The sequence below is a fragment of the Panthera onca genome, chromosome E1 (assembly GCF_046562875.1).
Source record: "Panthera onca isolate mPanOnc1 chromosome E1, mPanOnc1 haplotype 2, whole genome shotgun sequence".
NCBI lineage: Eukaryota > Metazoa > Chordata > Mammalia > Carnivora > Felidae > Panthera > Panthera onca.
The window spans coordinates 12,573,330-12,596,861 of NC_138352.1; the positions used below are offsets into that span (position 1 = coordinate 12,573,330).

The following is a 23,532-nucleotide window of genomic DNA, read 5'->3' on the forward strand; positions in this document are numbered from 1 at the left end:
CCTCTCTCTGCCCCTCCCCCGTTCATGCTCTGTCTCTGTCTCAAAAATAAATAAACATTAAAAAAAAAATTAAAAAAAAAATTTAAATGATACAGTAAAAAGTTTCCCGGGGTACCCGCCTGGCTCAGTCGATAGAGCATGGTAGAATATACGACTCTCGATCTCAGGGTCATGAGTTCAGGCCCCATGTTGGGCTTGGAGCCTACTTAAATTTTTAAAAAAGAAAAAGTTTCCAAGAAGTTGTGACATTAAAAGAATAGAAGCCAGCAGCCTGCATAGAGCTGGAGCACTGAGGAGGTCTCTTATTTCTGGCCTGCGGATGTGAGAGGCGCCACTCAGCCACCCCTGCAGCTCGGGAAGTGACTTCAGAACACCCTGTTCCTGACAGAGGACACACAGATTTTTCCCGTAGGCTGCAGGATTTGCCGTTGCTGGGACACCGCTTTGAGGTGGGAACCAGCCCCACCCACCCTCCCTCTCTTTCCTTGTTCTCTCCCAAGTTTGCCACTGCCCCCGGCCCCTCCTGGATGCTCAGGTCTGGGAGGTCAGTGATGCCTTCAGGGACTTCAGTTCTTTCTCTGTCCCTTTGTCCTTCAAGCTCACTTGAAGCTTTGGGGTGGCAGTGAAGCCCTCTAGAACTCTCCTGACTTTGTGGAGCAGGTGGGGGCCTGTCTTGGCCCTCTTTGGTTGCCTAGCAGCCAGGAGCTGCTCAGAGCTCTGTTCCTGGAGACTGGATTCACTCCCTGTCCTTTCCAGACTCCCACCAGCCACTCTGGGTCTCCGTTTATTCACCTGTAAAAAAATCTAGCTAGAGCAGGAGCAAACAGACCCATGGGCAGAAACAACGCTGCAGAGATGGGCCCCCAGCACATAGTGGACCTAAGCATGTGACTCGGGTGGTGTTTCAAACCTGCCTTTGTTCAAAGCCACTTACTGGACAGTGTGGGGGCAACTGGCCAGATCTTGGAAAACAAATCTGAACCCGTTTCATGCACCTTCCATTGATATACTTCTCAAAGAATCAAAACTTTTTTTTTTTTCAGATCAAGACTTTAACAATAAAAAAGAAAACCAAAAGAAATCTTCAATGAATACCTTTTCTAAATCATCTCAGAGCAGAACAAGCCTTTCTAAGCGTGGCAAAAACAAAACAAAAGAAGCCAGCCAGAAACAAAAAATAAAAGTCAGGGGCACCTGGCTGGCTCAGTCAGAAGAGCCCATGGCTCTTGACTGGGGAGGGGTTGGGGGTGGGTGCTGAGTTCAGGCCCACTTTGGGTGTTGAGATTACAAAATAAATAAAATAAATAAATAAACAAACAAACAAACAAACTAAAAAAAAAAGTCAAAAAGAAAAGGAGTGATAAATATGACGGCATAAAAATTTAAAACTTCTGCAAGAAAAAATATACGACAGAGTGAAAAGACAACAAACTGGGGTCCAGGGCACGGAGGGCAGGACAAATGAGGCTAAGTGCCTTTTGAATAAAAACTCACCCGGCAGTAGGAAAAATGTCATTAACCCAACAGCAAAGCAGACATGAAGAGGCAATTCACAGGAAAGATGAAAGTGACAGGTTTGAGATGATCAGCCTCCCTCGTAATCCCAGCAGTGCAGTTTAAAACAAGCGCGTGTTGCTCGCAATTTTCTTGTGCATTAGGCTAGGAAATAAATGCAAGCTACTAACTTTTTTTTCTCCTTTTTAAGTTTACTTATTTAAATAATCTCTACACCCCACGAGGGGTCTGAATTTACAACTCCAAGATCAAGAGTCACAGGCTCCACCCACTGAGCCCGCCAGGGGCCCGTGCAGGCTACCAGTTTCTGATCCAATTCTTAAAGACTGTTACCCATAGAAATGAACAAAATTAGTCTGACAACGGCCAAAACTGCACATGCTCAGTGTCTTTACTAACGCTGATGAAAGCCTCGAGATTTTTTTCTTTCAGGTACTACATTTAGATGTTAAAATGTTGACTCCAGACAATAGGAACGTGGTACAAATAACCTAGAAGGCTCAAACTGGCAGAAGCTGTTATCGGTAAAATTTGATTTAGCCAAAAGCTTGATCTGTGAATTAAATATTTGTTACAAAAACTTATGAAAAAGGGGAGTGAGTGTTTAGTGGGCACAGGCTTAATTTATATGTGCTCGACAGGGGCCAGTCCCTGAACCCGTCACAGGGACTCCAGCGCCTCCTCAGCCCCTCTTCCCACCAGACTTTGCAATCATTCGGGAAAGAGCTACATGGGGGAAGGGACCAGCGCCGGCGGAGACGGCGCAGGGCGCGGCGGAAGGACTACAACTCCCAGCAGGCACCGCGCCGCCCAGCCTTGCATTCCCAGAAGGCCGCGGGCTGCGCGCTCAGGGACCGTGCGTTCCCGACATGCCCCGCGACGGCCGCCAACCTCCGGATTTGAATCGAGTCAGCGCTCGGCGGTTGCGGTGTCGGGATGGGCGCTTCGTCGTTGCCCCCGGCCTGGCAGCTCTACCTCAAGGACCACCGCATCTCTACGTTCAAGAACTGGCCGTTCTTGGAGGGCTGCGCCTGCACCCCGGAGCGGGTGAGACCCCCACGGCCCCCTGCCGGCCCCAGGCCCGCCCCTCCCCAGGGCCCCGACGCGGCCCCCGGGCGACCCCTGCCTCTGCGGGCTCCCGAATCCCGGGCGACCCCTGCCTCTGCGGGCTTCCCGTCCCAGGCGACCCCTCCCTCTGTGGCCTTCCGGGTCCTGGGCAGACCCTCCCTCTATGGGCTCCCGAATCCCGGGCGACCTCTCCCTCCGTGGACTCCCGGGCCCCCGAGGCATCCTCTCCCTCTGTGGCCTTCCGGTTCCCGGGCGACCTGTCTCTCTGTGGACTCTTGGGCCCCCCGGGGCGACCCCTCCCACTGTGGACTCCGGGGCCCCCGGGGCGACCTCTCCCTCTGTGGCCTTCCGGTCCCAGGCGACCCCTCCCTCTATGGGCTCCTGAATCCCGGGCGACCCCTCCCTCTGTGGCCTTCCGGTCCCAGGCGACCCCTCCCTCTACGGGCTCCTGAATCCCGGGCGACCCCTCCCTCTGTGGGCTCCTGGGCGCCTGGAGCGCCCCCGCCAGCGCCTGAGCCTCAACTCTCCCCTGCAGATGGCCGAGGCCGGCTTCATCCACTGTCCCACTGAGAACGAGCCCGATTTGGCTCAGTGTTTCTTCTGCTTCAAGGAGCTGGAAGGCTGGGAGCCAGACGATGACCCCATGTAAGTCCCCCGGGCCGCCTCGCTGCCGCTTCCAGGGAGCCCCGGCTCCACCCCCGGCTTTTGTTGTGCGAGGGGCCTGCAAAAACTTAGCGATGGGGCCCTGGCTTTGCAATTTCATTTTGTGCCCTAAACAGTTACCGCAGATGGATGAGTCTGTGTGTCGGTGTCCCGGTGGTGCTTTCAACCTAATCAAACCCGATGTGGCCAAACGGCCCTCAGAGTGGATGCCGAAGAAAGGCTCGTTCTTAGGGTTCGGTACTTGATGCCCTTCAGGTTTGACAGAATACAGGAGCGGATCCTGTTGTGACCTGGGGGTGTCCAGGTGCTTCCCTGGTTACAGAGTTTTTTCAAGGTTTATTGAGGGGCACCTGGGTGGCTCAGGTCATGATCTCGGCCGTTCATGGGTTCGAGGACACCCCACCCCCTCCCCATCGGAGCCTGGAGCCTGCTTCGGATGCTTCGGATTCTGCGTCTCCCTTGCTCTCCGCCCCTCCCCCGCTCACATCCTGTCTCTATCAAATATAAATAAACATTACAATTTTTTTAGTTAAATAAAACTTTGTTGAACTGTAATTCACGTACCACAGAAACCACCCTTTTAAATGTTTTCATTTTTTTTGAGACAGAACGACAGAGCATGCGCAAGCAGGGGAGGGTCATAGAGAGAGGGGGACAGAGGGGGCTCTGCTGACAACCGGCCGCCCAACACAGGACTCGAACTCATGACCTGAGCTGAAGTCAGACACTTAACCTACTGAGCCGCCCAGGCGCCCAGAAAGACAGAACACAAGTGGGGGAGGGGCAGAGAGAGAGGGAGACACAGAATCCGAAGCAGGTTCCAGGCTCCGAGCTGTCAGCACAGAGCCCGACGCGGGACTCAAGCTCATGAACCGTGAGATCACGACCTGAGCAGAACTCGGACACTTAACTGACGGAGCCACCCAGGTGCCCCAGCATCTAGTTACTTTTAAAAATTCTGTGTATATGGGGCGCCTGGGTGGCTCCGTCAGTTAAGCGGCCGACTTCGGCTCAGGTCATGATCTCACGGTCTGTGAGTTCAAGCCCCGCGTCGGGCTCTGTGCTGAGCCTGGAGCCTGTTTCAGATTCTGTGTCTCCCTCTCTCTGACCCTCCCCTGTTCATGTTCTGTCTCTCCCTGTCTCAAAAATAAATAAAACGTTAAAGAATGAATGAATGAATGAATAAATAAATAAATAAAATAAAATAAAAATTCCGTGTATATGTTCAGATAGACAGTGACAGCTGACTTTCTGTATGTGATGCTGATGCCACGTTCTTTTCTCACCTTTTTTTCCCTGTCGGGACCGATCGCTTCCATAACTTTAATATTTTCCTCTAGAGAATCACCCGAGTTGTCTCTCCTTGGCCAGAAGAGAGTTGCTGTTTTCACTAATGTGTTTGCTCTCATGACCCATTGTTGACTGGGATGGCGTGGTGATCATACCAGGGATCACTGGCAAAGTACTGGCTGTATTCTTGCCAGTGAAATTTTTTTTTTTAAGTTTATTCATTTATTTTGAGACAGCACTTGAGCGAGTGTGCTTGTGCGAGTGGGGGAGGGGCAGAGAGAGGGTCCCGAGCAGGCTCCAAGGCAGAGCCCAACATGGGGCTTGATCCCACGACCGAGAGATCATGACCTGAGCCAAGGTCCAGAGTCGGCCACTTAACGGACTGAGCCACCCAGGCACCCCGGGAGTGAGTTTCCCAGTGCTAGAATATTTTCAGAGGCTAGTTTCTACGGGCTGTCCTTTGGGTCTTTGTGTGGCTGTGCGTTCATTCCGGTACTGTTGTGGTCACTGCTGTCCACTGTGTAGGGAAAAGTCCCAGCGCAGAGAGTGAAGCCGAGGAGTCCCCTGGAGAAGCCCGGCCGATGGTGCCCTTATTCGGGACCAGCAGATTATGTAGCAATTCCAGGGAAATGACATTACTTCAAACAGTTCCTTCCTTGAGGATTTTAGAGGGATTTGACGTGTGCTACCTCTGCGCTCACACCGTGTCACGCTTCCTATTTGTTGAAATGCGTATTCATTTATGTGGGACTCCGTATAAAACCCATCCGCCCCAAGCGTGGCGGGGAGACGTCCACGGGGGTGGGGGGGTGGTGAGGGGGCAGAGACGGGCTGTGCGGCAGGGTGTACCGGGACCTCCCGCTGGCCCTGTGCACTTCGCACTGCGGTCCGGAAGCCGAGGGAGGCGTGTCCGTGAGGTGGGGTGGCGGGTGTTGGTGACAGACGGTTGCTTTTCTCCCTCTCCCCGACTCTTCTCTCCTGACGTGCTCCTGTATTGATTTTTCTAGAGAGGAACATAAGAAGCATTCATCTGGTTGTGCCTTTCTTTCTGTCAAGAAGCAGTTTGAAGAATTGACCCTCAGTGAATTTTTGAAACTGGACAAAGAGAGAGCCAAGAACAAAATTGTATGTATTATCGGGAATAAGAACCAAGGGCAAGCTGTTGAGCACCTGTACCACTGAGCTCCCCGCCCCTCATTTTGGAGGGGCTCTTCTCAGTTAACATTTGAAGCCCCTCGGATGCACATGTGAGGATACAAAGGACAGGAAAGCATCTGTCCTGGAATGTGGCCTTGGGGTCGTGCAGTCAGATGGGAGAGAAACGTGCTCCCTCCTGTGTTTAGCGTGAGGTGCCTTTGGTGGTGGGACGGCGGTGGTTAGACTGGCGCTCCTGCCTTCGGCGGCGGTCTGTGGGAGGCCGTTCATGTGGCGTGTGAGCGCGGTGGGGACAGAGGGTTTGGGAGCACATAGCGCCATTTCGGGGAAGGAGCATTGTGGGTGTTGGGGGAAAGGACCTTGGGTTTCTGCAAGTGAACTTTCACCTGGGGACAGGCATCCTAGGGTATCCGGAGAGGAGAGGGGTGAACCTGCGGACCCACTAAGGCGTGGGAACCCAGCAGCCCAGACCGTAGAGAAAATCGGGGCTCCCCGTTAAGTCTGAATCTCAGGTACACAGGGAATAGTTTCTTAGTAGAGCTCATGTTTTGTATGGTTGTATACGAAAAAATTACTTGGGTTTTTTTTTTTTTTTTTTTTTTTCCAGAGTTTTATTTGCTAAGTATGGCCATGTTACAGAGCACAGACGTTCGGGGGTTGATACCGTAGGGAAGCACTGAGCTGGCGGTCAGTGTCCTGGTTCTGTCCCTGCCACTCGTGGGCTTTGCGGGTTGAGACCAGCCTTGGCCACAACTTTCCCTGCTGCAAAATGCAAGGCTGATCTGCCCCGCCCTCCCGGTTTCTGAGGTCCTTTTTTGATTGAAAATGACGTTCCCTTTTAGAGATGGTTCCGAAATAGTTCCAGTAGGGTAGGTTTTAAATGCTGAGGACCAGTTATGTTTTGTTAGGAAGGGGGAAGAAATTGGTGGTCAGTATAGCAAGGTGTGGAAGAGGTGTTGACTCGTGGGGGCCTTGGGAGCCGCAGTGTTGGAATCGGGAAGTGGGCTGGGGACAGCCTTCTAGGCTGGGGGCCCGCACACCTGTGAAGTGCCGAGGTATTTTAGCCTTCGCGGGCCTTCGGGGGCCTTCGCGGGCCGCCTGGTTTCTGTTAGGTAGTATTCCTGTTCTGCTTCTCACAACCGTTTAAAAACACGAAAACCATCCTTCGCCTAATGACTGTATGAGAAACAAGCCATGTGTCCCGCAGGCCACAGCCAGCTGACCCCATTCTAGGTGACAGAGCAGCCTGTATGCTTAGGGGACAGTCGTGAGAAAGCCGTCCTCTGGCAAGCAGGAGGGAGACTGATGTGTGACCCGGGGCGGCTGAAACCGAACTGTGGGGCACTGAAACAGACAAAACGATGTCAAGTGGGGGGCTCTTGGGTGAGGGCAGTCAGTCCGTGGGGAGAGGGGGCTCATTGGAGCGGGCAGCCCACCGAGAGACGCTCGGTCACCAGCTCGGTCACCACCAGCGGTGGGGCGGAACCGGACCAGGTGAACGTCCAGGGGACCGAAGTGCAGGGGTGGGAAGAAAATGCTTTGCTTTCCCCCAAGGGCTGCTTTTGTTCTCCTCAAGTCAGGATAAGGAAATACTTTAACATGATGCATTTATTTTTATTACTTTAATTATAAAATAAATGATATAAATTCCTGTAAGGAAGAATCAAAAGCCCTACCTACCTCTATACTTAGGGTGCCCACCGTTAACGGATGTGTTTCCTTCCAGATCATTTTTTTTTTTTTTTTTTTTTTTCAACGTTTATTTATTTTTGGGACAGAGAGAGACAGAGCATGAACGGGGGAGGGACAGAGAGAGAGGGAGACACAGAATTGGAAACAGGCTCCAGGCTCTGAGCCATCAGCCCAGAGCCTGACGCGGGGCTCGAACTCACGGACCGTGAGATCGTGACCTGGCTGAAGTCGGACGCTTAACCGACTGCGCCACCCAGGCGCCCCCCCTTCCAGATCATTTTTAAATTTATGTATTTTATTTTATTTTATTTTATTTTATTTTTTTTTTTTTTTTAATTTTTGGGACAGAGAGAGACAGAGCATGAACGGGGGAGGGGCAGAGAGAGAGGGAGACACAGAATCAGAAACAGGCTCCAGGCTCCGAGCCATCAGCCCAGAGCCTGACGCGGGGCTCGAACTCACGGACCGCGAGATCGTGACCTGGCTGAAGTCGGATGCTTAACCGACTGCGCCACCCAGGCGCCCCATAAATTTATGTATTTTAAAGAAGAATGCAAAGCGTAAGCTTTCAGACTTTCCTTATTTGGTTTATACTACTTCCAAACAGGAGAGTTTCTGTCGGCCCATGGCACTCAACTATAGCACTGTGACGTTCTAGAGCTGTGCTGCCCAGCACTGTGGCCGTCGGCCACCCTTGGCTTTTATGACGAAGATTCTGTAAAATGCAGAATTCGGTGCTCCGGTCATACAAACAGCATCTCACCTGTCCAACGGCTGCATGCGGCCAGTCGCTGCTGCGCTGCGTGGTGTTTTTGTCATTGCGAGAGGTTTTGCTGGACGTGGTGTTGTAGTGTCAGCCAGTTGTGATTTGCTGTGAATAATTTCTAAGTTTATTCGCTTATTTTGAGAGAGAGAGCACACACGCATGCGCGCATGAGCAGGGGAGGGGCAGAGAGGGGGGAGAGAGAATCCCAAGCAGGGCGTGAACCCACAAACCGCAAGACCGTGACCTGAGCCAAAATCAAGAGTTGGAAGCTCAACCAACTGAGCCATCCAGATGCCCCTGCTGCAAATAATTTATCGCTAATATAAAATAAAACTCGGGTCCCCTCGGGTCCCCATGCACGTTTCCATGTGAATGGATGGTCACGTCGAGTCAGAGCCAAGTGCAGGGGACCGGCATCACCAGAGGCCTGTCTGCTTCGCCCTGGAGCACCCAGGTGGGCACTCTAGGGTACCGCCCTCCTGGAGGCGGGCTGGCACGCAAACCTCATGTTTTGTAGGGGTAAATAAGGTTGGAGGCTGAAACTTTGAATGATTTATTAAATCGGTTATGTGATTGCCAGACGTTCTGGCAAAAGAACACGATGGAATAATTGTTTTGGGTTACACGAATACCGAAGGGACAAATGTTTGCTGTGAGGCTGTGGATTTCTGAGGCCCCAGATTTAAATGTGAGACGCCAGGCAGCGTGACGGGATCACCGATGAGCAGCCCATCCGGGTCCCGACGCACAGAACGCGTGCTGCATCGGTAGACGGCCGGGGCTGTCGGGGGGCTAACTTGGGAGCACGCCACATGCCCTGTGACTCGTTTTCTGCTGCTGCATGGCCACCTCTGCATTTAGAGAAAAATGAAATAAAGTGGAACCAATTAGAAAATAAATCTGTTCAGGGGACGAACTTCATATGGGAGCAGCAGAGAAGTGCCAGGCTTGAGTTTGTGGGCACCAACAGTGAGGATAAAGTGAGGCACGAGAGGAAGGAAAAAGGGGTCCTAAGCTCCAGATAGCACATGTGTGCTCAGTGAGTTTTAATATGCTTTTTTTTAACTTACTTATTTTTTTAATAATTTTTTTAATGTTTATTTTTGAGAGAGACAGAGCGCAAGTTGGGGAGGGGCAGAGCGAGAGGGAGACAGAATCCGAAGCAGGCTCCAGGTTCTGAGCTGTCAGCACAGAGTCTGACGAGGGGCTCAAACTCAGGAACCGCGAGATCGTGACCTGAGCCGAAGTTGGACGCTTAACCGACTGAGCCAGCCTGGTGCCCCTTATTGTGTTTTTCATAGTGAGTTTCTGAATTTTGCTTCGATCCACCTTTATTAAGAAAATAGATAAAATGGAGATGTTGACCTCCGTGTTGTCGTGGTTAAATTACAGATTGTGTACATAGGGGCTTAATTAATTTTAGGCTTTTTTGAAAGAGAAGAAGAAAGTAAATAAAAAATATATTTTGCAAGGCCATGGGCCAGGCGCCTGGCTGGCTCAGTCGGGACAGTGTGCAACTCTTGATGTGTGTAGGTCATGAGTTTGAGCCTCATATTGGGTGTAGAGATTACTTTAAAAACAACAAAAAAAAAGCCATTGTCATCTTTCCATTGTCAGTAAAGACGAGGCTCCATTACTAGGCACACTGTTTCTTGTCATGTGCTGTTTTCCCTTTTTCATGTTAAATCTTATTTTTTTAAGTAATTTTTTAATTAGTAATTTTAGCCTTATACATGCAGCAATAGTAAGATATCCAAAAAAGTACATATTGAAAAGTAATTCTTTTTAATTCTTATTTATATTTGAGAGAGAGACAGAGTGTGAGCAGGGGAGGGGCAGAGAGAGAGGAAGACTCAGAATCAGAAGCAGGCTCCAGGCTTGGAGCTGTCAGCACAGAGCCTGACGTGGGGCTTGAACCCATGAACGCAAGATCGTGACCTGAGCCTAAGTCAGAGGCTTAACCGACCGAGCCACCCAGGGGCCCCTTGAAAAGTAATTTTTTTGTTTTAAGTTAGCCTCTAATTAGACAACAATATATATATATATTTTAAGAGGTCATGCGTGCAAGTGGAGGAGAGGGGCAGAAGGGGAGAGAGGGAGAGAGAATCTTAAGCAGGCTCCAGGCTCCACGCAGAGTACTCCCATGGTCGTGGGATCATACCTGAGCTGAAATCAAGAGGCAGCTGCCCCTAGAAAACAAATTCAACCCAATAAAGGTCTGTTCGTTTTTAATGTGTCAGAGAAGCCCAGGAGAACACAGATTAGGGTAGGGGAAAATGTCCCTGGATCTGCTAATGAGGTCGGCATTTGTTCTCCTGGAGAGAACGCTTAGGGGAATGACAAGGTCGGAAGGCAGGTTCCGGGAGCGCCTGGCGGCAAAAGAAGTTCTTCTGTTTTAAGGAGAAAGCTGATGTTCAGCAGTGTCTCTGAGTGGACAAGGAGAGGGCTCTGGACTTCACCTGGGGGAGCTTCGGAAGCCGTGCAGGGTGCTGGTCGAGAGCAGGGCCCTTCCACAGACGGTTGGACACGTCGCTGGCCCTCGGTTTCCTCATCTGTATGATGGAAATAATGATACGCCTGCCTCACGGGGACGCTGAACAATAAAGCAGTTCGTGTGTGTGAAGCAGGTGGCATGGTGCTTGCGCAAATGTCGTCTGTTATAATTATTGGGGTGCAGTTTAAATGACAGGCCCTTGAGTTGAATCAGCACGTTCACCCCGTATGGCTGGGTGTCCCCACCCTGGCACAGCACCCGATTTACTTAGGTGCTCGGTAAATGCTTCCTTATTTTCCCCTTTTGATCTTGCCTGCAGGGTGTGATTGGGAAGCTCAGTTCAGGTTCACGTGGCCTTTTTTTTTTTTTTTTTTTTTTCCAGGCAAAGGAAACCAACCATAAACAGAAAGAATTTGAAGAGACTGCAAAGAGAGTGCGCTGTGCCATTGAGCAGCTGGCGGCCCTGGAGTGACCCCCGGCCACCACGCTGGGCCCGGAGCGGAGCGCGGCTGCCCACGCACGCGCCCCGGAGTGACCGGCTCTTCCGGGGCCCTTTAACCGCGCCTTAGGAAAGGACGTCCACGTTTTGAAATTAGAATATTTAAGCTAAGCTTTTGTTTTTTTCTTGCAAGTGGTGCCGGGGGCTCCTCTTTGGGCAGCCGGTGCTGCTGAGCTCAGTAACTGAGTCTCTCTCTCTCTCTCTTTTTTCTTCGGTAGTTTCTGGGCTGTTGGTTCCTGGACTTCCCAGGGTGACCGGGTGAGAAGAGTGTTCTCGTGGGCAGAGCCCTTTCACAGGGAAACATCTGGGCTTCAGGCTGACTAGCTGTGGAGCCTGAGATTTGATGCCTGAATGCTACTGTGGGTCTGTTGTGACTGGACAAACGGAGAGCGAAGGAGACCATTTTAGATGTTATTTGTGTAATAATCTAAGTTTCTAGCGCGCGTGTCTCGTGTGGTCAGCACTCCGTGTCACCTCACCTGGATGCGACAAGTCGTGCGGCCTTCCTTTTCCCCCGTCAGGTCTGTGGTACTGCACTGGCCTCCCATACTCCAGAGCGGATTATACAAAATCCCACCCCTGCCAAAGCTCTGAAGGTGCCGAGTGTGGGAAGGGGCTCCCTCGCCTGTCTCGTCACTTGGTAATCTTCAAGTTCATACCGGGGGAGCTGGTGGAATTCAACCCCAGACTGCCTCGGGCCTCGAGGTGTGACAGAAGCCCAGACGGCAGGAGTGCGGTGGGGGAGGGCAGAGGTCTTGATTGTGAAGCCATGATATCCCTTCACCTCCAGTGGGCACCATAGGCACACCACAAGGTTGTGACATTTCTCTAAAACGGGTGAGGAAGAGGTCCTTGATGCGAGACAGTGCATTTTCTAGAGGCCTGGCTCCCTGCTCTGGAGGAGCCGTCACACGGCTGGGGACAGGCAGGGTGGGACGAGAAACCCGTGGAAGGAGTTTCCTGGTCTTTGTGTTCCCGGGCCTCTGCAAACAGCTGCTTCCTGTTCATGACGTGGCTCAGGTGGCTGACAGGGCACCTGTGTCTTTCTAATGTGAACCCTCCTCAAGGAAGGCAATGGGATCGATGATCTAAAAGGTGGATCGGGCCTCTCTTTGGGGGGAAACTTGTTTTTATAGGGAACTTGTTTATATTGTTTGCAGTCTTTTACAAGACCGTCAACTGGGTGATGTGATGTACAAGTTGGAGCAGTGGTGATGAGCATGGCAGTCGGGGTGCTCCCTCGGGCCCCGGCCACGGTGCCCTCGCACAGGCCGCCCTCCAGGGGGTCTGGTCCCTGCGCTCGTTGAACCTGAGCTGTGGTGTCTTCATCTAACGTGGGGTCATGAAACCTGTGCTGCCTGGGCTGGCTTTCTCGTGTCATGATGTCTGTGTGAGACGCATTCCTCAGCTTCTGAGGTTCTGCAATGTCCTTTTCTTACTTTGTTTGAATTGTTACTTCACAGAACGTCACAAACTACAATTAAGTGAGCACAAAGCCGTCCCAAGTCATTGGGCAAACAGGGTGAACCTCCGGTCGATCTGGAGACAGAGCAAGGTAGCAGGAGGTGGGTAGCAGAAATTGTCGTTTATGAAATTGCTTCGCCACTAGACAGCCCGACTGAGTCGTCAGCCGCACGCCGGTTCTCCCTCCCCGAGCACCGGGCAGTGGCTCAGGAACTCGCCTCAGACGTGTGGGGACTTGGTGGCCACTGCGGGTGATCCGTCGGCCCTGGTCGGCCGAGTCTCCGTTGCCGCTTCTCGCTCCCGCACACCCATGTCCCGTCCACGTCGTCGTCTCCACACCGGTTCTCCCTGCTGTCCTCCCAGAGGCTCACACAGCAGTTACAGGGACGGATTTCGTTTCTCCCTCTGAAATGGAGCTGCAGGGTGGGTTGTTTCGGCCCAGTTGGAGGTCATCCCGCCATTTCTGAAAAATAAAAACGACTTCATTTCAAACACTTCATTTCAGGGTCTCCTCCTGGGTTTTTAAAGTCTTGTTGGGTTTTTGTTGTGGTTCCCTAGCCTGCCAACTGCTGCTTCCCGCCCACACGGGTGTGGGGAAGGGCTGAGCCTTGGCAGACACAAAGCCGGCCCTGGGCCACAAGGCCCACTTGTGCGTGTCGTCTGGACCCATTCCAGGTGTAAACCAGCTATGCGAGATGCATCTCCGGCTTCTTTTTCTTCTTAAAAATTTGTTTAATGTTTACTTTTTATTCTTGAGAGAGAGAGAGACAGAGCACGAGCAGGGGAGGGGCAGAGAGAGGGAGACACAGAATCCAAAGCAGGCTCCAGGCTCCCAGCTGTCAGCACAGAGCCCAACGTGGGGCTCGAACTCACAAACCATGAGGTCATGAGCTGAGCTGAAGTCGGACGCTCAACCAACCGAGCCCCCCAGGCGCCCCACATCTCAGTGGTTGAGTAAAGTGTGCTTTTCCCTTCAATCTTGGAGAATATTTATTGGCAGTAGTTTTGTTGGGGGAGAAAGCATTCTAGCCTCTATACTCCTCTGAGTTGCTTATTTTTGGTTATTTGTGCCAGTCTGTAAGTGGATACTTCACCTTAATAACTGGTCCTTACAGGTTGGCTTTGTAGAGAAGCTGGCCCTTTGCATGGCGGGCAGCGATGCAGTTCTTGGCTTTGTCGGGCTGTGCTGTGGGCCGGGACCGTGCTGGAGCCTGACCCTCAGTGCCTCCCGCATTTGCACGTCTACAAATGTATTTTCTGTCTTTTGTTTTTGTTTTTAATCTTTCTTTAGAGAGCGCAAGTGGGGAGAGGGACAGAGAGAGAATCTTAGGCAGGCTCCACGCTCAGCGTGGATGGTGGGTTGTCAGGTAGATGGGGTGATTTAGCGGTTAGAGGCCTGCAGTCTGCCTCGGGAATCCGAATCGTCCACCTGCCCCAGCACTGTGAAGAGGACCGGCCTGACCAAAAGTGACCCGCCAAGTACGGAGCCACTTGCCACTGTCTGCAGGTCGGCACCCCTTTGGGGTGCTGACCATTCTTTGCAGATTGCCCTTGAAAATACCTCAAAATCGCCTCTGAAGCCTCCTGTAATCTTACCTGCATTGTGTGTGTGTGTGTGTGTGTGTGTGTGTGTGTGTGTAGACTTGCAAAGAGGCAAAGCTTATCCACGATGGTACAACTAGTAAGTATTAGGGGTAAGGCTTGAACCCAGGCATCCTGGCCCCAGAGGTGGGCCCTCCCTGATTCATGATGCTGCCCGGCCTTTCAGGTGTGGCCGGGGTCAACCGCCTGACTCTGGGGGCTGAGGCCTATCTTGAAATCCATTTTTCAGACTTTGTCGAAAAGGCCTTCGTTCTACGGAACCGAAACCTGCCTCCCCAGGGTTTCCGTTGATCCAGTACAACGTTTTTAAAAATTTGAACGAAGATTCATGGGAGCTTGAAAAGATAGTACGAAGGGGCCCCATGTATACCCTTCACCCACTTTGTCCCGTTGTAACTACAGTAAAATGTCTGTACTTGCTTTCAGCATCTTTACTGTTGGGACGCCTGGGTGGTTCAGTCAAGCTTCCGACTCTTGGTTTCCGGCTCAGGTCGTGACCTCACAGTTCAGGCCCTGCATCGGGCTCCGCACTCACCCACTCGCCATGGGGATCCTGCTTGGGATTCTCTCTCTCTGCCCCTCCCCCCGCTCTCGCGTGTGCTCTCTCTTCCTCTCTCTTGATAAAAATTGGAAAGAAAAGAAGGCTCTGTTGTGCAGCTCAGCTTGCTGTGAACCAGTGTTGCCGGCACAAAGGGTTTTCTTGTCTGGGCCCAGCCAGGGTGAGTCTCGCCCTTAGAGCAGAGCAGCTGAGCCAGAGCTTTCCTCACCCCTGGGCTCAGCCTACAGATTTTGAGCCCGTTTTCAGCTGACCAGCCAAACTGGGGCCTTGACTTCTCTGTGGTTATTTTCCACCTGATCTCACGGTGGTCACGTGTACCCACTCGTTCACTCGGATGCCCGTGCATCTGCTGTGTGCGCCTGCTACGTCCAGGAACTGAACGAAGGCCAGAGAGGACTCGTCTCCTGCAGGGAACTCGGGAAGACCAAGGCCAACAAACGGCCGTATGGTGTGGAGGCTGAGAAGACCATGAACTCTGCATTGGGTGGAGATAAAGAACTGAGCTGTCTGTCCGGGAGCAAGGAGGAGGCTGCCAGGCAGCCTCCCACCAAAGAAGGGAAAGGTGTGCCAGGCAGAGGGAACAGAAGCATACGTTCTGGAGACTGCAGGTGCATCCTGTGATGGGGCACCAGTGGCACCTTCCTGTTTCCCTGTTAGCAAAGCTCCATCAGAGGTGACCAGGCTCACAGATGGACAGATGCTGGCAAGTCCCAGCTGGTTGTGAGGAGCCCTTCATAGGTCTGTCAGTCCCCGGGGATGAGACTGACTAGGTATGTGGCTGGCTGCCTCCCACTTAGGGCCAGGTCCCACCTGTCCCTGATTTTGGTGGCGATGTCCTGGAGAGGGGCGTGGTGCCTGCCAGGTGGCCCGCCGACAGCTCTAATCATGAGTTAAGAGTTGATGGAAGACGGATGAACGGTGAAAACGGCGGGGGGGGGGGGGGGTCACTCTGAAAAGTGGCACTTTTCCAGAGCCAGGCTAGGGTATAATTTGGGTCCATCCCAAGGACAGAGACTGGGGGAATTCATCAAAGTAGCCCCTCGAGGGCCCGTGCTTACTGCCTGGGGGACAATCTAGTCACGTTGGGTTTAAAAACACTGAACTTGAAAGCAGTGAGGCGTAGACTAGCTAGCCTGGCCGTCTGCACTGCGGTGTGGGGGGGGAATACTTGTCTATTCTGCACAGAGCTGCGTGGCCCTGTGGGAGCAGTGGCCTCAAGCAGTGCTGGCCCTGGCCCTGACAGCAGAATCCTGTTTAAGTTTTATGGGGGTGCAAAGAAGACCCTTCGAAACCAGCTCTGGCTGAACAGCGGGCGTCACTGGGAAGGAACGTGTAGAGCACACAGCCAGAGAGGGGCTCCCCGGTTCTCCCCGTCTCTAGATTCGTCCTTCGAGCCCACAGGAGGGCTTTGAGCCAACTGAAGCAATCTTGGTCCTTGTCACCTTATAGGTAAACGTTAGGGTCACTAGTCACCCTTTTGCCCCGCAAGCCCCACCTCCGTGCTCCCAGCCCTTCTCACCTCCTGCTTTGCAGATGCCTGTCTCGCCCAGAACACCTGCTTTGTGTTTGCTGAATTCTTTCACCTGCCAGGCCCAATGCCCCCTGAGAGGGAAGCCCCCCCCCCCCCCAGGTACTCTCCAGCTTCAGAGCAGGGCGGGGGCACCCACACTGCCACAGCTGGGAAGCCCCTAGGCCTGCTCTGTGCCCCAACCCAGCCTTGGAAAGGTGCACAGCCTGCAGGAACCCCAAATGATTCCATGGGCTCTGAATGCTGCTTGAGGTGGTGTCTCAATGACTGCTTCCTGACTGCATTCCTCAAACCTAGTGGAGGAAAAGGGGCTGGAACATTCAGAAACGAGAGCCTGGGTGACCCTGGGTCATGAAGCTGCTTGGTCCGAGAAGGGCCACATTCAGTGACGATGTGGACGTCAGCCTCGGACCCTGTCTCTGCAGGCTCTGCCCGGCCCTGTGGGGCAGCCACCCACCATCCAGGGGCCCAGAGAGGAGGCCCCCCCCCCATCACCCACAATTGCACCCAAGAGAGCCCCCTCCCTACCATGCAAGTCATTGCCTGCTCCTGGGTGGGGGCCCTTTGAGACTCCCCTGCTTCCCACCCACAGCGTCTGACCGTGTCCTAGAAGGTGCCTCTCCATGTTTGCTGAGTGAGGGACAGGCAGAGCTGGGCCCTGCCCCCTGTGACATTTGTAATTAGAAGCTAACTGGAAGCAAGCCTTCACCCTCCTGCGGCCCCCTCGCCAGCCTGCCTAGGCCCTTTGCCCACCCACCCGCTTCACCGGATCCCTCTGGTTAGTCGGAGACCGATTAAGACCAGGACCGCAGGGCCAGCCAGCGGCCAAGTGCCCCAGCCAGGGGCGGCTGCCTCCCACCATTCAGGCTGTCAGCTGCCTGCTGAGCCCCCTCCTGGGACGACGCAGGCCCCACCCTTCCTCCTCCTCGGCCCGGCCGTTTGGAGGCTGAAAACTCAAAGGTTTAGAGCGATTAAGACATTTGTCCCGGGATCCAGTCCAGCGGCCGGCCCCTCGGTTCGCTGGGATTTGAACCCAGGTCTGCAGCGGCGCTACCTGCCGCTCTGAGACTTCGTTCTGTCCCCTGGGGCCCAGCTCTGCGATCGCCATCGCCGAGAGGTGGGACCGATTCTCCTGCGAACCTGGTGGGGGGTGGGGTGGGGGAGGCGTATCGCGAGGCCAGCGCGCAGGCAGAAAAGGGGGCGCCGCGTCCCGAAGAGGCTCAGAGCAGACGCACCGGCGTGCGCGCCCCAGCTCCCCGCGCCCAACCCTGACCCCGGCCCGCTCCCCAAATCGCAGGCGTCCCTCCCCGCCCTGGCTCCCCGCGTCCCCCCAACCCTGCCCCCCTACTCCCCGGCCCGGCTCACCAAATCCTGGGCGCCCCCTGCCCGGCCGGGCTCCCCCACTCCCCATCGCCCCCCGCACTCTCCCACTCCCGCGGCCCTCCCCGCTCCCCGGGACCCTGCACCCCGAGCCCCGCATGGCCCGGCTGGGCGCGCTGCTCAGCTTCGCGCTGCTGGCGGCCGCCGTGGCCAGCGACTACCGGTACGTCCTGGAGGTGGCGGACGCGGGCAACCGCACGGGGCGCGCCGCGCGGCGGTCCTGGCACTCGGGCTCTGGCGCGTCTGCGAAGGTACGACGGGGCGGCGGGCCCGGGGCGCAGAGGGCGCGGCCAGGGTGGCGCCCCCGTAGCCCCCACCTCCGTCCCCTCCCAGAACTGGCTGGGTGGTGACAGTCGGGCTACCAGAGCAGGCGCGGGAAATGAAAGTGTTGGGGGGTGGGGGTGTTGCCAGACCCCTTAAGGACCCAAGAGCCTGGGGAGCAGGAGCCGTGGCCAGTCCCCTGCCGGCCCTGGTGTGTGTGTCCGGGTGGGGGTGGGGTGTCTTGTGTTAGGAGCCGAGGCACATACTTGACAGATGACCGGTCAGCCCCAGGCTCTCAGTGAGCTCTGCTGCTGGCTGATGCCTGACCTTGTCCTTGCTCAGCCTGCAAGTCGTTGCCGTTGCCGGAGGGGCAGAGAATGATGCTTCTCAGGATGCAAGCTGGGTGGGGGGCGGCGGCAGGAAGGAGGGGGCAGAGGCAGGGACGGGGCACCCAGGGACCACTCTGCGGTTCCTCCTCACCAAGGGGTGTGGGGCCCCTGGGAAGGCACCCTGGGAAGGTGACCACCAGCCGTGTCTTGATTGCTGTCCCCAGGGTTGAGCCTGGCACAGCCAGGGCTCTGGGCTGACACCCCCCCCCCCATCTCTCTACACACACACCGCTGCCCCCACCTGATCGTCTGACATGCACACGGGCACAAAACAGGAGAGCCACATGCATTTCAGACCTGTATAGATGCTGCCAGGTCCAGAGAGAGGAGGGCATTCCCACCCCCCCCCCCCCGGGGGGCTTCCCCTGCACAGAACCAGCCCTGGGGGTCAGCAGGATCTGTGAGAGGGTGCGAACGTGTGTGCATATGTCAGTGTGAGTGCAAGCGTGTGTGCACGTAAATGTGTGTGGTGAGCATGTGTCCCTGTGCGTGTGAATCAACGTGTGAGCATCTCTGTGTGTGTGACTGTGTGCGCGTGCGTGTGCCCGTGTGTTTCCAAACGTGGGCGCGTGTGCACGTGTGTGCAGGAGTCAGACACCACATGACCTGCACCTTTTCCTGTCCAGACAAAGCCACATGTGAGCACGCACACGGCCCCGGGCTTAAGGTTGAGGGCGGTGTGAAACTGTAGACAGGCATCCGTGTAGGTATCGTGTGTATGTTGTAGAAACAAAACACAAGGTCTTAAACCCTCCAAACCCATTTGGAGCCACAGCTCTGGGGCCCAGGAGAGAATCTGACGGGGCTCCGGGGCCACTGGTCGGCCCACTGGGTTCTGGCAGGAACCTCGCCGCGTGCCCACGGGCCCACCCATCTCAGAGGAACCCAGGGTGGGTGGTGGCCCGGCAGGTGTCCAGCCCACCAGGTTTCGCGTCCTTTCTGCTTTGCAGGGCAAAACAGCTGCGTCCCCCTGAGCCACCCCTTTGCCGGCGAGAGCCCGGATGCCTCCACCTCGGAGCAGCGCCCCGTCTGTGAGTCCTGGGCCCGAGTCACGCCCGTCCCTTCCCCAGTCTCCAGGTGAGACTGTCCTGTGAAGGCAGACCTCCAGGCCGGCAGGACTCTGAAGCGCTCACCCGGATCTGCCCTGGGGGGGTCGGTCCGCATCCCCGCCCGCACCCTGAGCCCCCGCTCCTGGCAGCCCTCCACCGAGCTGTCATGGTGGTCTTGCCCCTGAGCCTCGTCCTTGTCGTGTGCGGCTGGGTCTGCGGCCTCTTCGGTTCCTTGGCACAGAGCGTCCTTCTGCTGCTCTCCGCCAGCTGCTACTTCTTGCTGGGAGGTGAGTCCTGGGGGCCATGGGTCCTGGGGGGGGCGTGCCCCCCCTCCTGCCACCCTTTCCCTGCTCCCATCGGTTGTGCTGAGCCTCGGCCCACCCTGGGGATCCAGCAGCAGCAGGCAAAGGCACCTTGGGTGGCAGCAGCCTTGATAGGGGCGGGGGCAGGGGGTAGAGGCCTTTATAGTAGGGACAGGGGCAGGGGTTCTGGCTGTGGGCCTAGATCGAGGGACGGAGGAGCCCCGAGGTTGAGCTTCTAGGCATGGGAGGCATGAGACTCCCCGAGGCGACCCCAGGACCTGCCCTACTAGACCCGCAGGAAGGGCAGGGGCTGACCCCTACCTGTTCTCCTTCCCAGACTGGCCTGGTAGGAGGAGGGAGAGTGGGCAGGGCCAGGCATTAAGACAGGTGAAAAGGGGCCTCACAGTCCTTGGCAGTGACCCCAGCCTAGCCCTGACGATGACTGGTGACAGTTCATCAGCTGACATTCATCTAGACTCTGCTGGGCACCGGGCCAGGCACTCCCGCAGGGGTGCAGCCGAGGCCTCTCTGTGGTCCCAGCCTCCAGCTGAGACGGTCAAGGATTCACCAAGGTCGGCAGGAAGCTTCACTGCTTTTTGGTGCCGTCTGCCCCTGGCAGCCAGCCGGTGCCCCCAGAAGCCCAAGGCTGGAGGTCACTGATGGTGGGCTGGGGCTCCTCGGGGTCAGTCCTCAGTGGCCTGTGCTGTCGGGGGTGAGGTCTGAGCCAAGTCTGGCATCCGGGCCAGCTCTACTGTCAGGGCCATGGCACTTGAGACCCAGACCATGTGGGCCTGGGGCTCCCTCTTGGGCAGGCCCCCCTCCTCCCCAGGGGATGCTGTGCCCTGTGGGAGGCCTTGGTCAAGACGGACTAGGCGGGCTTGCCTGGAGCCAAGAGACTGGGGGACCAGGAGCCTGGGCGTGCGTGTGCTTTAGAGAACGAAAGCGGGAGAAATCAGCTGTGGCCTGACCCCAGAGACCGGCTGTGTGGGCCCAGATCCAATCAAGAGGACCTTGGGAAGCCAGTGAGAGGAGTAAGAGAGTGGAACGGTATCCGGGAAACCTTGGCGTTAGGATCTCAGAACCAGGGGCGCTGGCCAGTGGGTGGAGGGAGAACCTGCTTCAAAGAACAACGCCTCATGTGCTCCCCTCGCCCAGGGTCCAGTCTGGCTGCACCACTGCTCTCCTTGCAGGGTTGGGGGGGGGGCTCCTTGGAAACAGGTCAGCTGACATCATTGACAGGAGCCCGTCCACGTGGCAGACACACTAGCTGTAGGGGCTCAGGGACAGGAATGTCACCCCGAGGGGACCTGCCTGAGGCCAGTTTGCCCCACGCCTACCCCCACCATCAGCGCCATAAGAGGAGGAGGGACAGAGGGGTCGGGGGCGAACACCCAGCCGGACGGGGTGCCCCCCCCACCCCCGAGACAGGAGCATGAGTTCTGCCACTGCCCAGCTTGAGGCTCCGTTGCCGGCCAGGGGTGGAGGGAGGTCAGCGGCTCAGAGAGTGGTCTGGCAGGAGCTGGAGCTGCTGTCCCCGTCCCCGGGGCCGGGAGACAGGGTGGGGGGGTTGTTCCAGGCGGGGAGTCAGGCTCCAGAGCTTACACCGCGTCCCCTCCTCTGCCGGGCTGGACGGAGGCAGCCAGTGGGCAGCCTGGGTGGCCTGGTCGGGAGCTCTGAGCGCCACAGGCTGAGACGGACACCTCTGTTTTGGGGACTCCCGCTGCGTGAGAGCTCCCGCGGGAGCCTGAGAGCGGCCGTTCGCCAGCCCTGCTGCGGGGTGGTGAACCCAGTTCCAGGGCCCCCTCCAGGGGGCTTCACGTCCTTCCCCAAATTGAATCCAAAACTTGTGCTGCGGCTCTGCCCAGCCCTAGTCTGGTGGCCGTGAGTCCTGCCTTTCTCCTTCCCATCTTCGGTCAAGCGAGGGATCACAGAGGGCTGGGACAGAGTCAGGCGATATGGGGACCCCAGGACTACGCCCCTTCTCTGAGCCCCAGTGAGATCCAGATCAGCTCCGGTCAGCCTCCTGCCCTTGGCTGGGCAGAGTCCAGAGGGAACCCTGTGCCAGGAAGTGCCTGTGGAGGGCGTCAGGACCCCCCCCCCCCTCCAGCTTTCCCTACAGTTGGCACAAAGGGTAGGCTCAGCCTGCAGCTGTGGGACACGGGGTGCTTCTCTGGGCTGGTCCTTCCGACTCGGGGTGAACAGGAAAATGTCCCAGTGCCCAACTCTTAGCTTGTCCCAGAACCTCTGGGCACAGGGTCACTGCACCCGGCACCCTGTGCAAAGTCGGCGTGTCAGAGGGAGGAGGGTGTTCGCTTCAGGGGAGGACGGGGTGATGGGATCAGGCAGGCAGGGCCTGGATCGGAGACCTTGGGGGCGGGGAGAGGGCCTGCAGAGGCCGGACACTTAGGCTAGGGCCAGAAGGAGAGGAGGGGGTAACCCAATGAAGCGGGGGGATGTGCAAGGAAGAGGGGGCCTGGTCAGAGCTCTGGAGCCCCCGACTCCCAGTAGAGGTCACCAGCTGTGTGTGTGTGTGTGTGTGTGTGTGTGTGTGTGTGTGTGTGTTGGGGACTCCGGGGAATACAGGAGGGTGCTGGGATACAGAGATGGTTTATGTGAGTCGGGACCGTTGCTGGGGTGTAGGTGGTGCTGTTTGTAAGGGGTTTTGTGGGGTGAGTTCGGGGACTGGATAGGAGCCTCCGCTTCCCCCAAAGGCCAGTGGACAGCGGCTCCGAGGCCGTGTCTGCAGGACCGCCTTGGCCAGGACCTGGTTAGGCAGCTGCCCCAGCGGGCAGCCCCGCGGAGTGGTCCCCCTGCCCCCTCCCCCAGGTGCCCTGACCCTGGTGGGGGTCAGCATCTACACCAGCTACTCGCACCTGGCCTTCCCTGAGACTGCCCACAAGTACGGCCCCCGGACGTCCGCATCAGCTTCGGCTGGTCAGCAGCCCCGGTCTGGGGCTGTTGCACCTCGAAGGCACTCAGCGGCCTCCCCCTGCTCACAGCGGCCGGAGCCCTCAGCCTGAGCCGGCAGCCAGGTGTCCCCCACTCCGTGGTCATCTGAGTCTCAGAGGGGCGAGTGGCGGCAGGGAGAGGGGCTCAGTTTCCCTTCGCATGCCTAGGCCTGGCTGGAGCTCTGGCTGGGAGGGCACCCCTGGAGGTGGGGCAGGGGGCTGGGGGCAGAGCCAAGGATCCGGTCTCCTCTTGCTTGGCAAAGCCAGATGTTTGGGGGCCTCCCGTGCGCGGTTTGTGCCCTTTAAGGGCTAGCTGGTTTGGCCTCCTCTCAGGCATGAGTTGAAGGGCTCCCAGCAAGAGACAGCAAGTGGCCCGAGATCGTCAGTGGGGCCGGGGCGGGGGTGCTCAGTGGGCCCCCTGGCGTCTCGCGGGCAGGGCCTGCGCTGGCCCTCCTCCGCCAGTCCTGGTGAGCCATCTGTCCTCATTCCCAGGGCCCTGGCTCAGGCGCAGAAGCTACCATTTGACCTGGGGAGGGGTGAGTTTGAGAGCAAAGCAACTACCCCTTGAACACCCACTGAGTCAGGCTCCATGTGGAGGGCCGCCTGCTCGTCTGCCTGTGAGGTTCTCGGGGTACCCTTCACATGAGTTGCCATTCACCCATTTTACAGAAGGGAAGTCTGAGGCCCCGACCATCCCGGAGCAAATGGCAGAGCCAGATGCCCTTACAGACAGGTGGACCCCTAGGCTAAGTTCTGTCCGCTGGTCTTCAAGGGCAGGCGTTGGTGGGGAGGATACTGAAGAGGGGTGCCTGGGAGCCCCCTGGGATTTGCAGAGGGCTCTGAGTGGGCTGGATGCACCTGTGCCCCCTTGTTCTCGGGCCTGGTGGGGCTGCCGCTTCCGACGGGCT

The 23,532-nt window shown here is 56.3% G+C and overlaps 2 protein-coding genes across 3 annotated transcripts; both read left to right on the forward strand.

Annotated features, from left to right (window-relative positions):
• The first annotated feature begins 2,371 nt into the window (after positions 1–2,371).
• On the forward strand, positions 2,372–13,105 carry BIRC5 (baculoviral IAP repeat containing 5). 2 transcript variants are annotated; one of them, XM_060645246.3, is made up of 4 exons: positions 2,372–2,562; positions 3,119–3,228; positions 5,544–5,661; positions 11,026–13,105. In XM_060645246.3, exons 1-4 carry the CDS (start codon positions 2,452–2,454, stop codon positions 11,113–11,115), a joined length of 429 nt encoding a protein of 142 aa, XP_060501229.1. In that variant the 5' UTR covers positions 2,372–2,451; the 3' UTR covers positions 11,116–13,105. The 2 variants fall into 2 exon arrangements, with proteins under 2 accessions (XP_060501229.1, XP_060501230.1); XM_060645247.3 differs by lacking the exon at positions 11,026–13,105 and adding an exon at positions 10,550–11,009.
• Positions 13,106–17,773: 4,668 nt separating this feature from the next.
• Positions 17,774–22,866, forward strand: TMEM235 (transmembrane protein 235). Its single transcript, XM_060647696.3, is given in 6 exon segments — positions 17,774–17,900; positions 17,903–17,926; positions 19,276–19,356; positions 19,524–19,661; positions 22,503–22,586; positions 22,589–22,866. Coding segments are annotated over 6 exon segments (600 nt in total). The 3' UTR covers positions 22,735–22,866.
• Positions 22,867–23,532: the final 666 nt, after the last annotated feature.

Bases quoted from the DNA above. Each gene is read 5' to 3' on its own strand.
- BIRC5 (XM_060645246.3), top strand. From the start codon at position 2,452: ATGGGCGCTTCGTCGTTGCCCCCGGCCTGGCAGCTCTACCTCAAGGAC. The intron at 2,563-3,118 runs GTGAGACCCCCA...TCTCCCCTGCAG, and splicing joins GCGCCTGCACCCCGGAGCGG to ATGGCCGAGGCCGGCTTCAT. The intron at 5,662-11,025 runs GTATGTATTATC...TTTTTTTTCCAG, and splicing joins AGAGAGCCAAGAACAAAATT to GCAAAGGAAACCAACCATAA.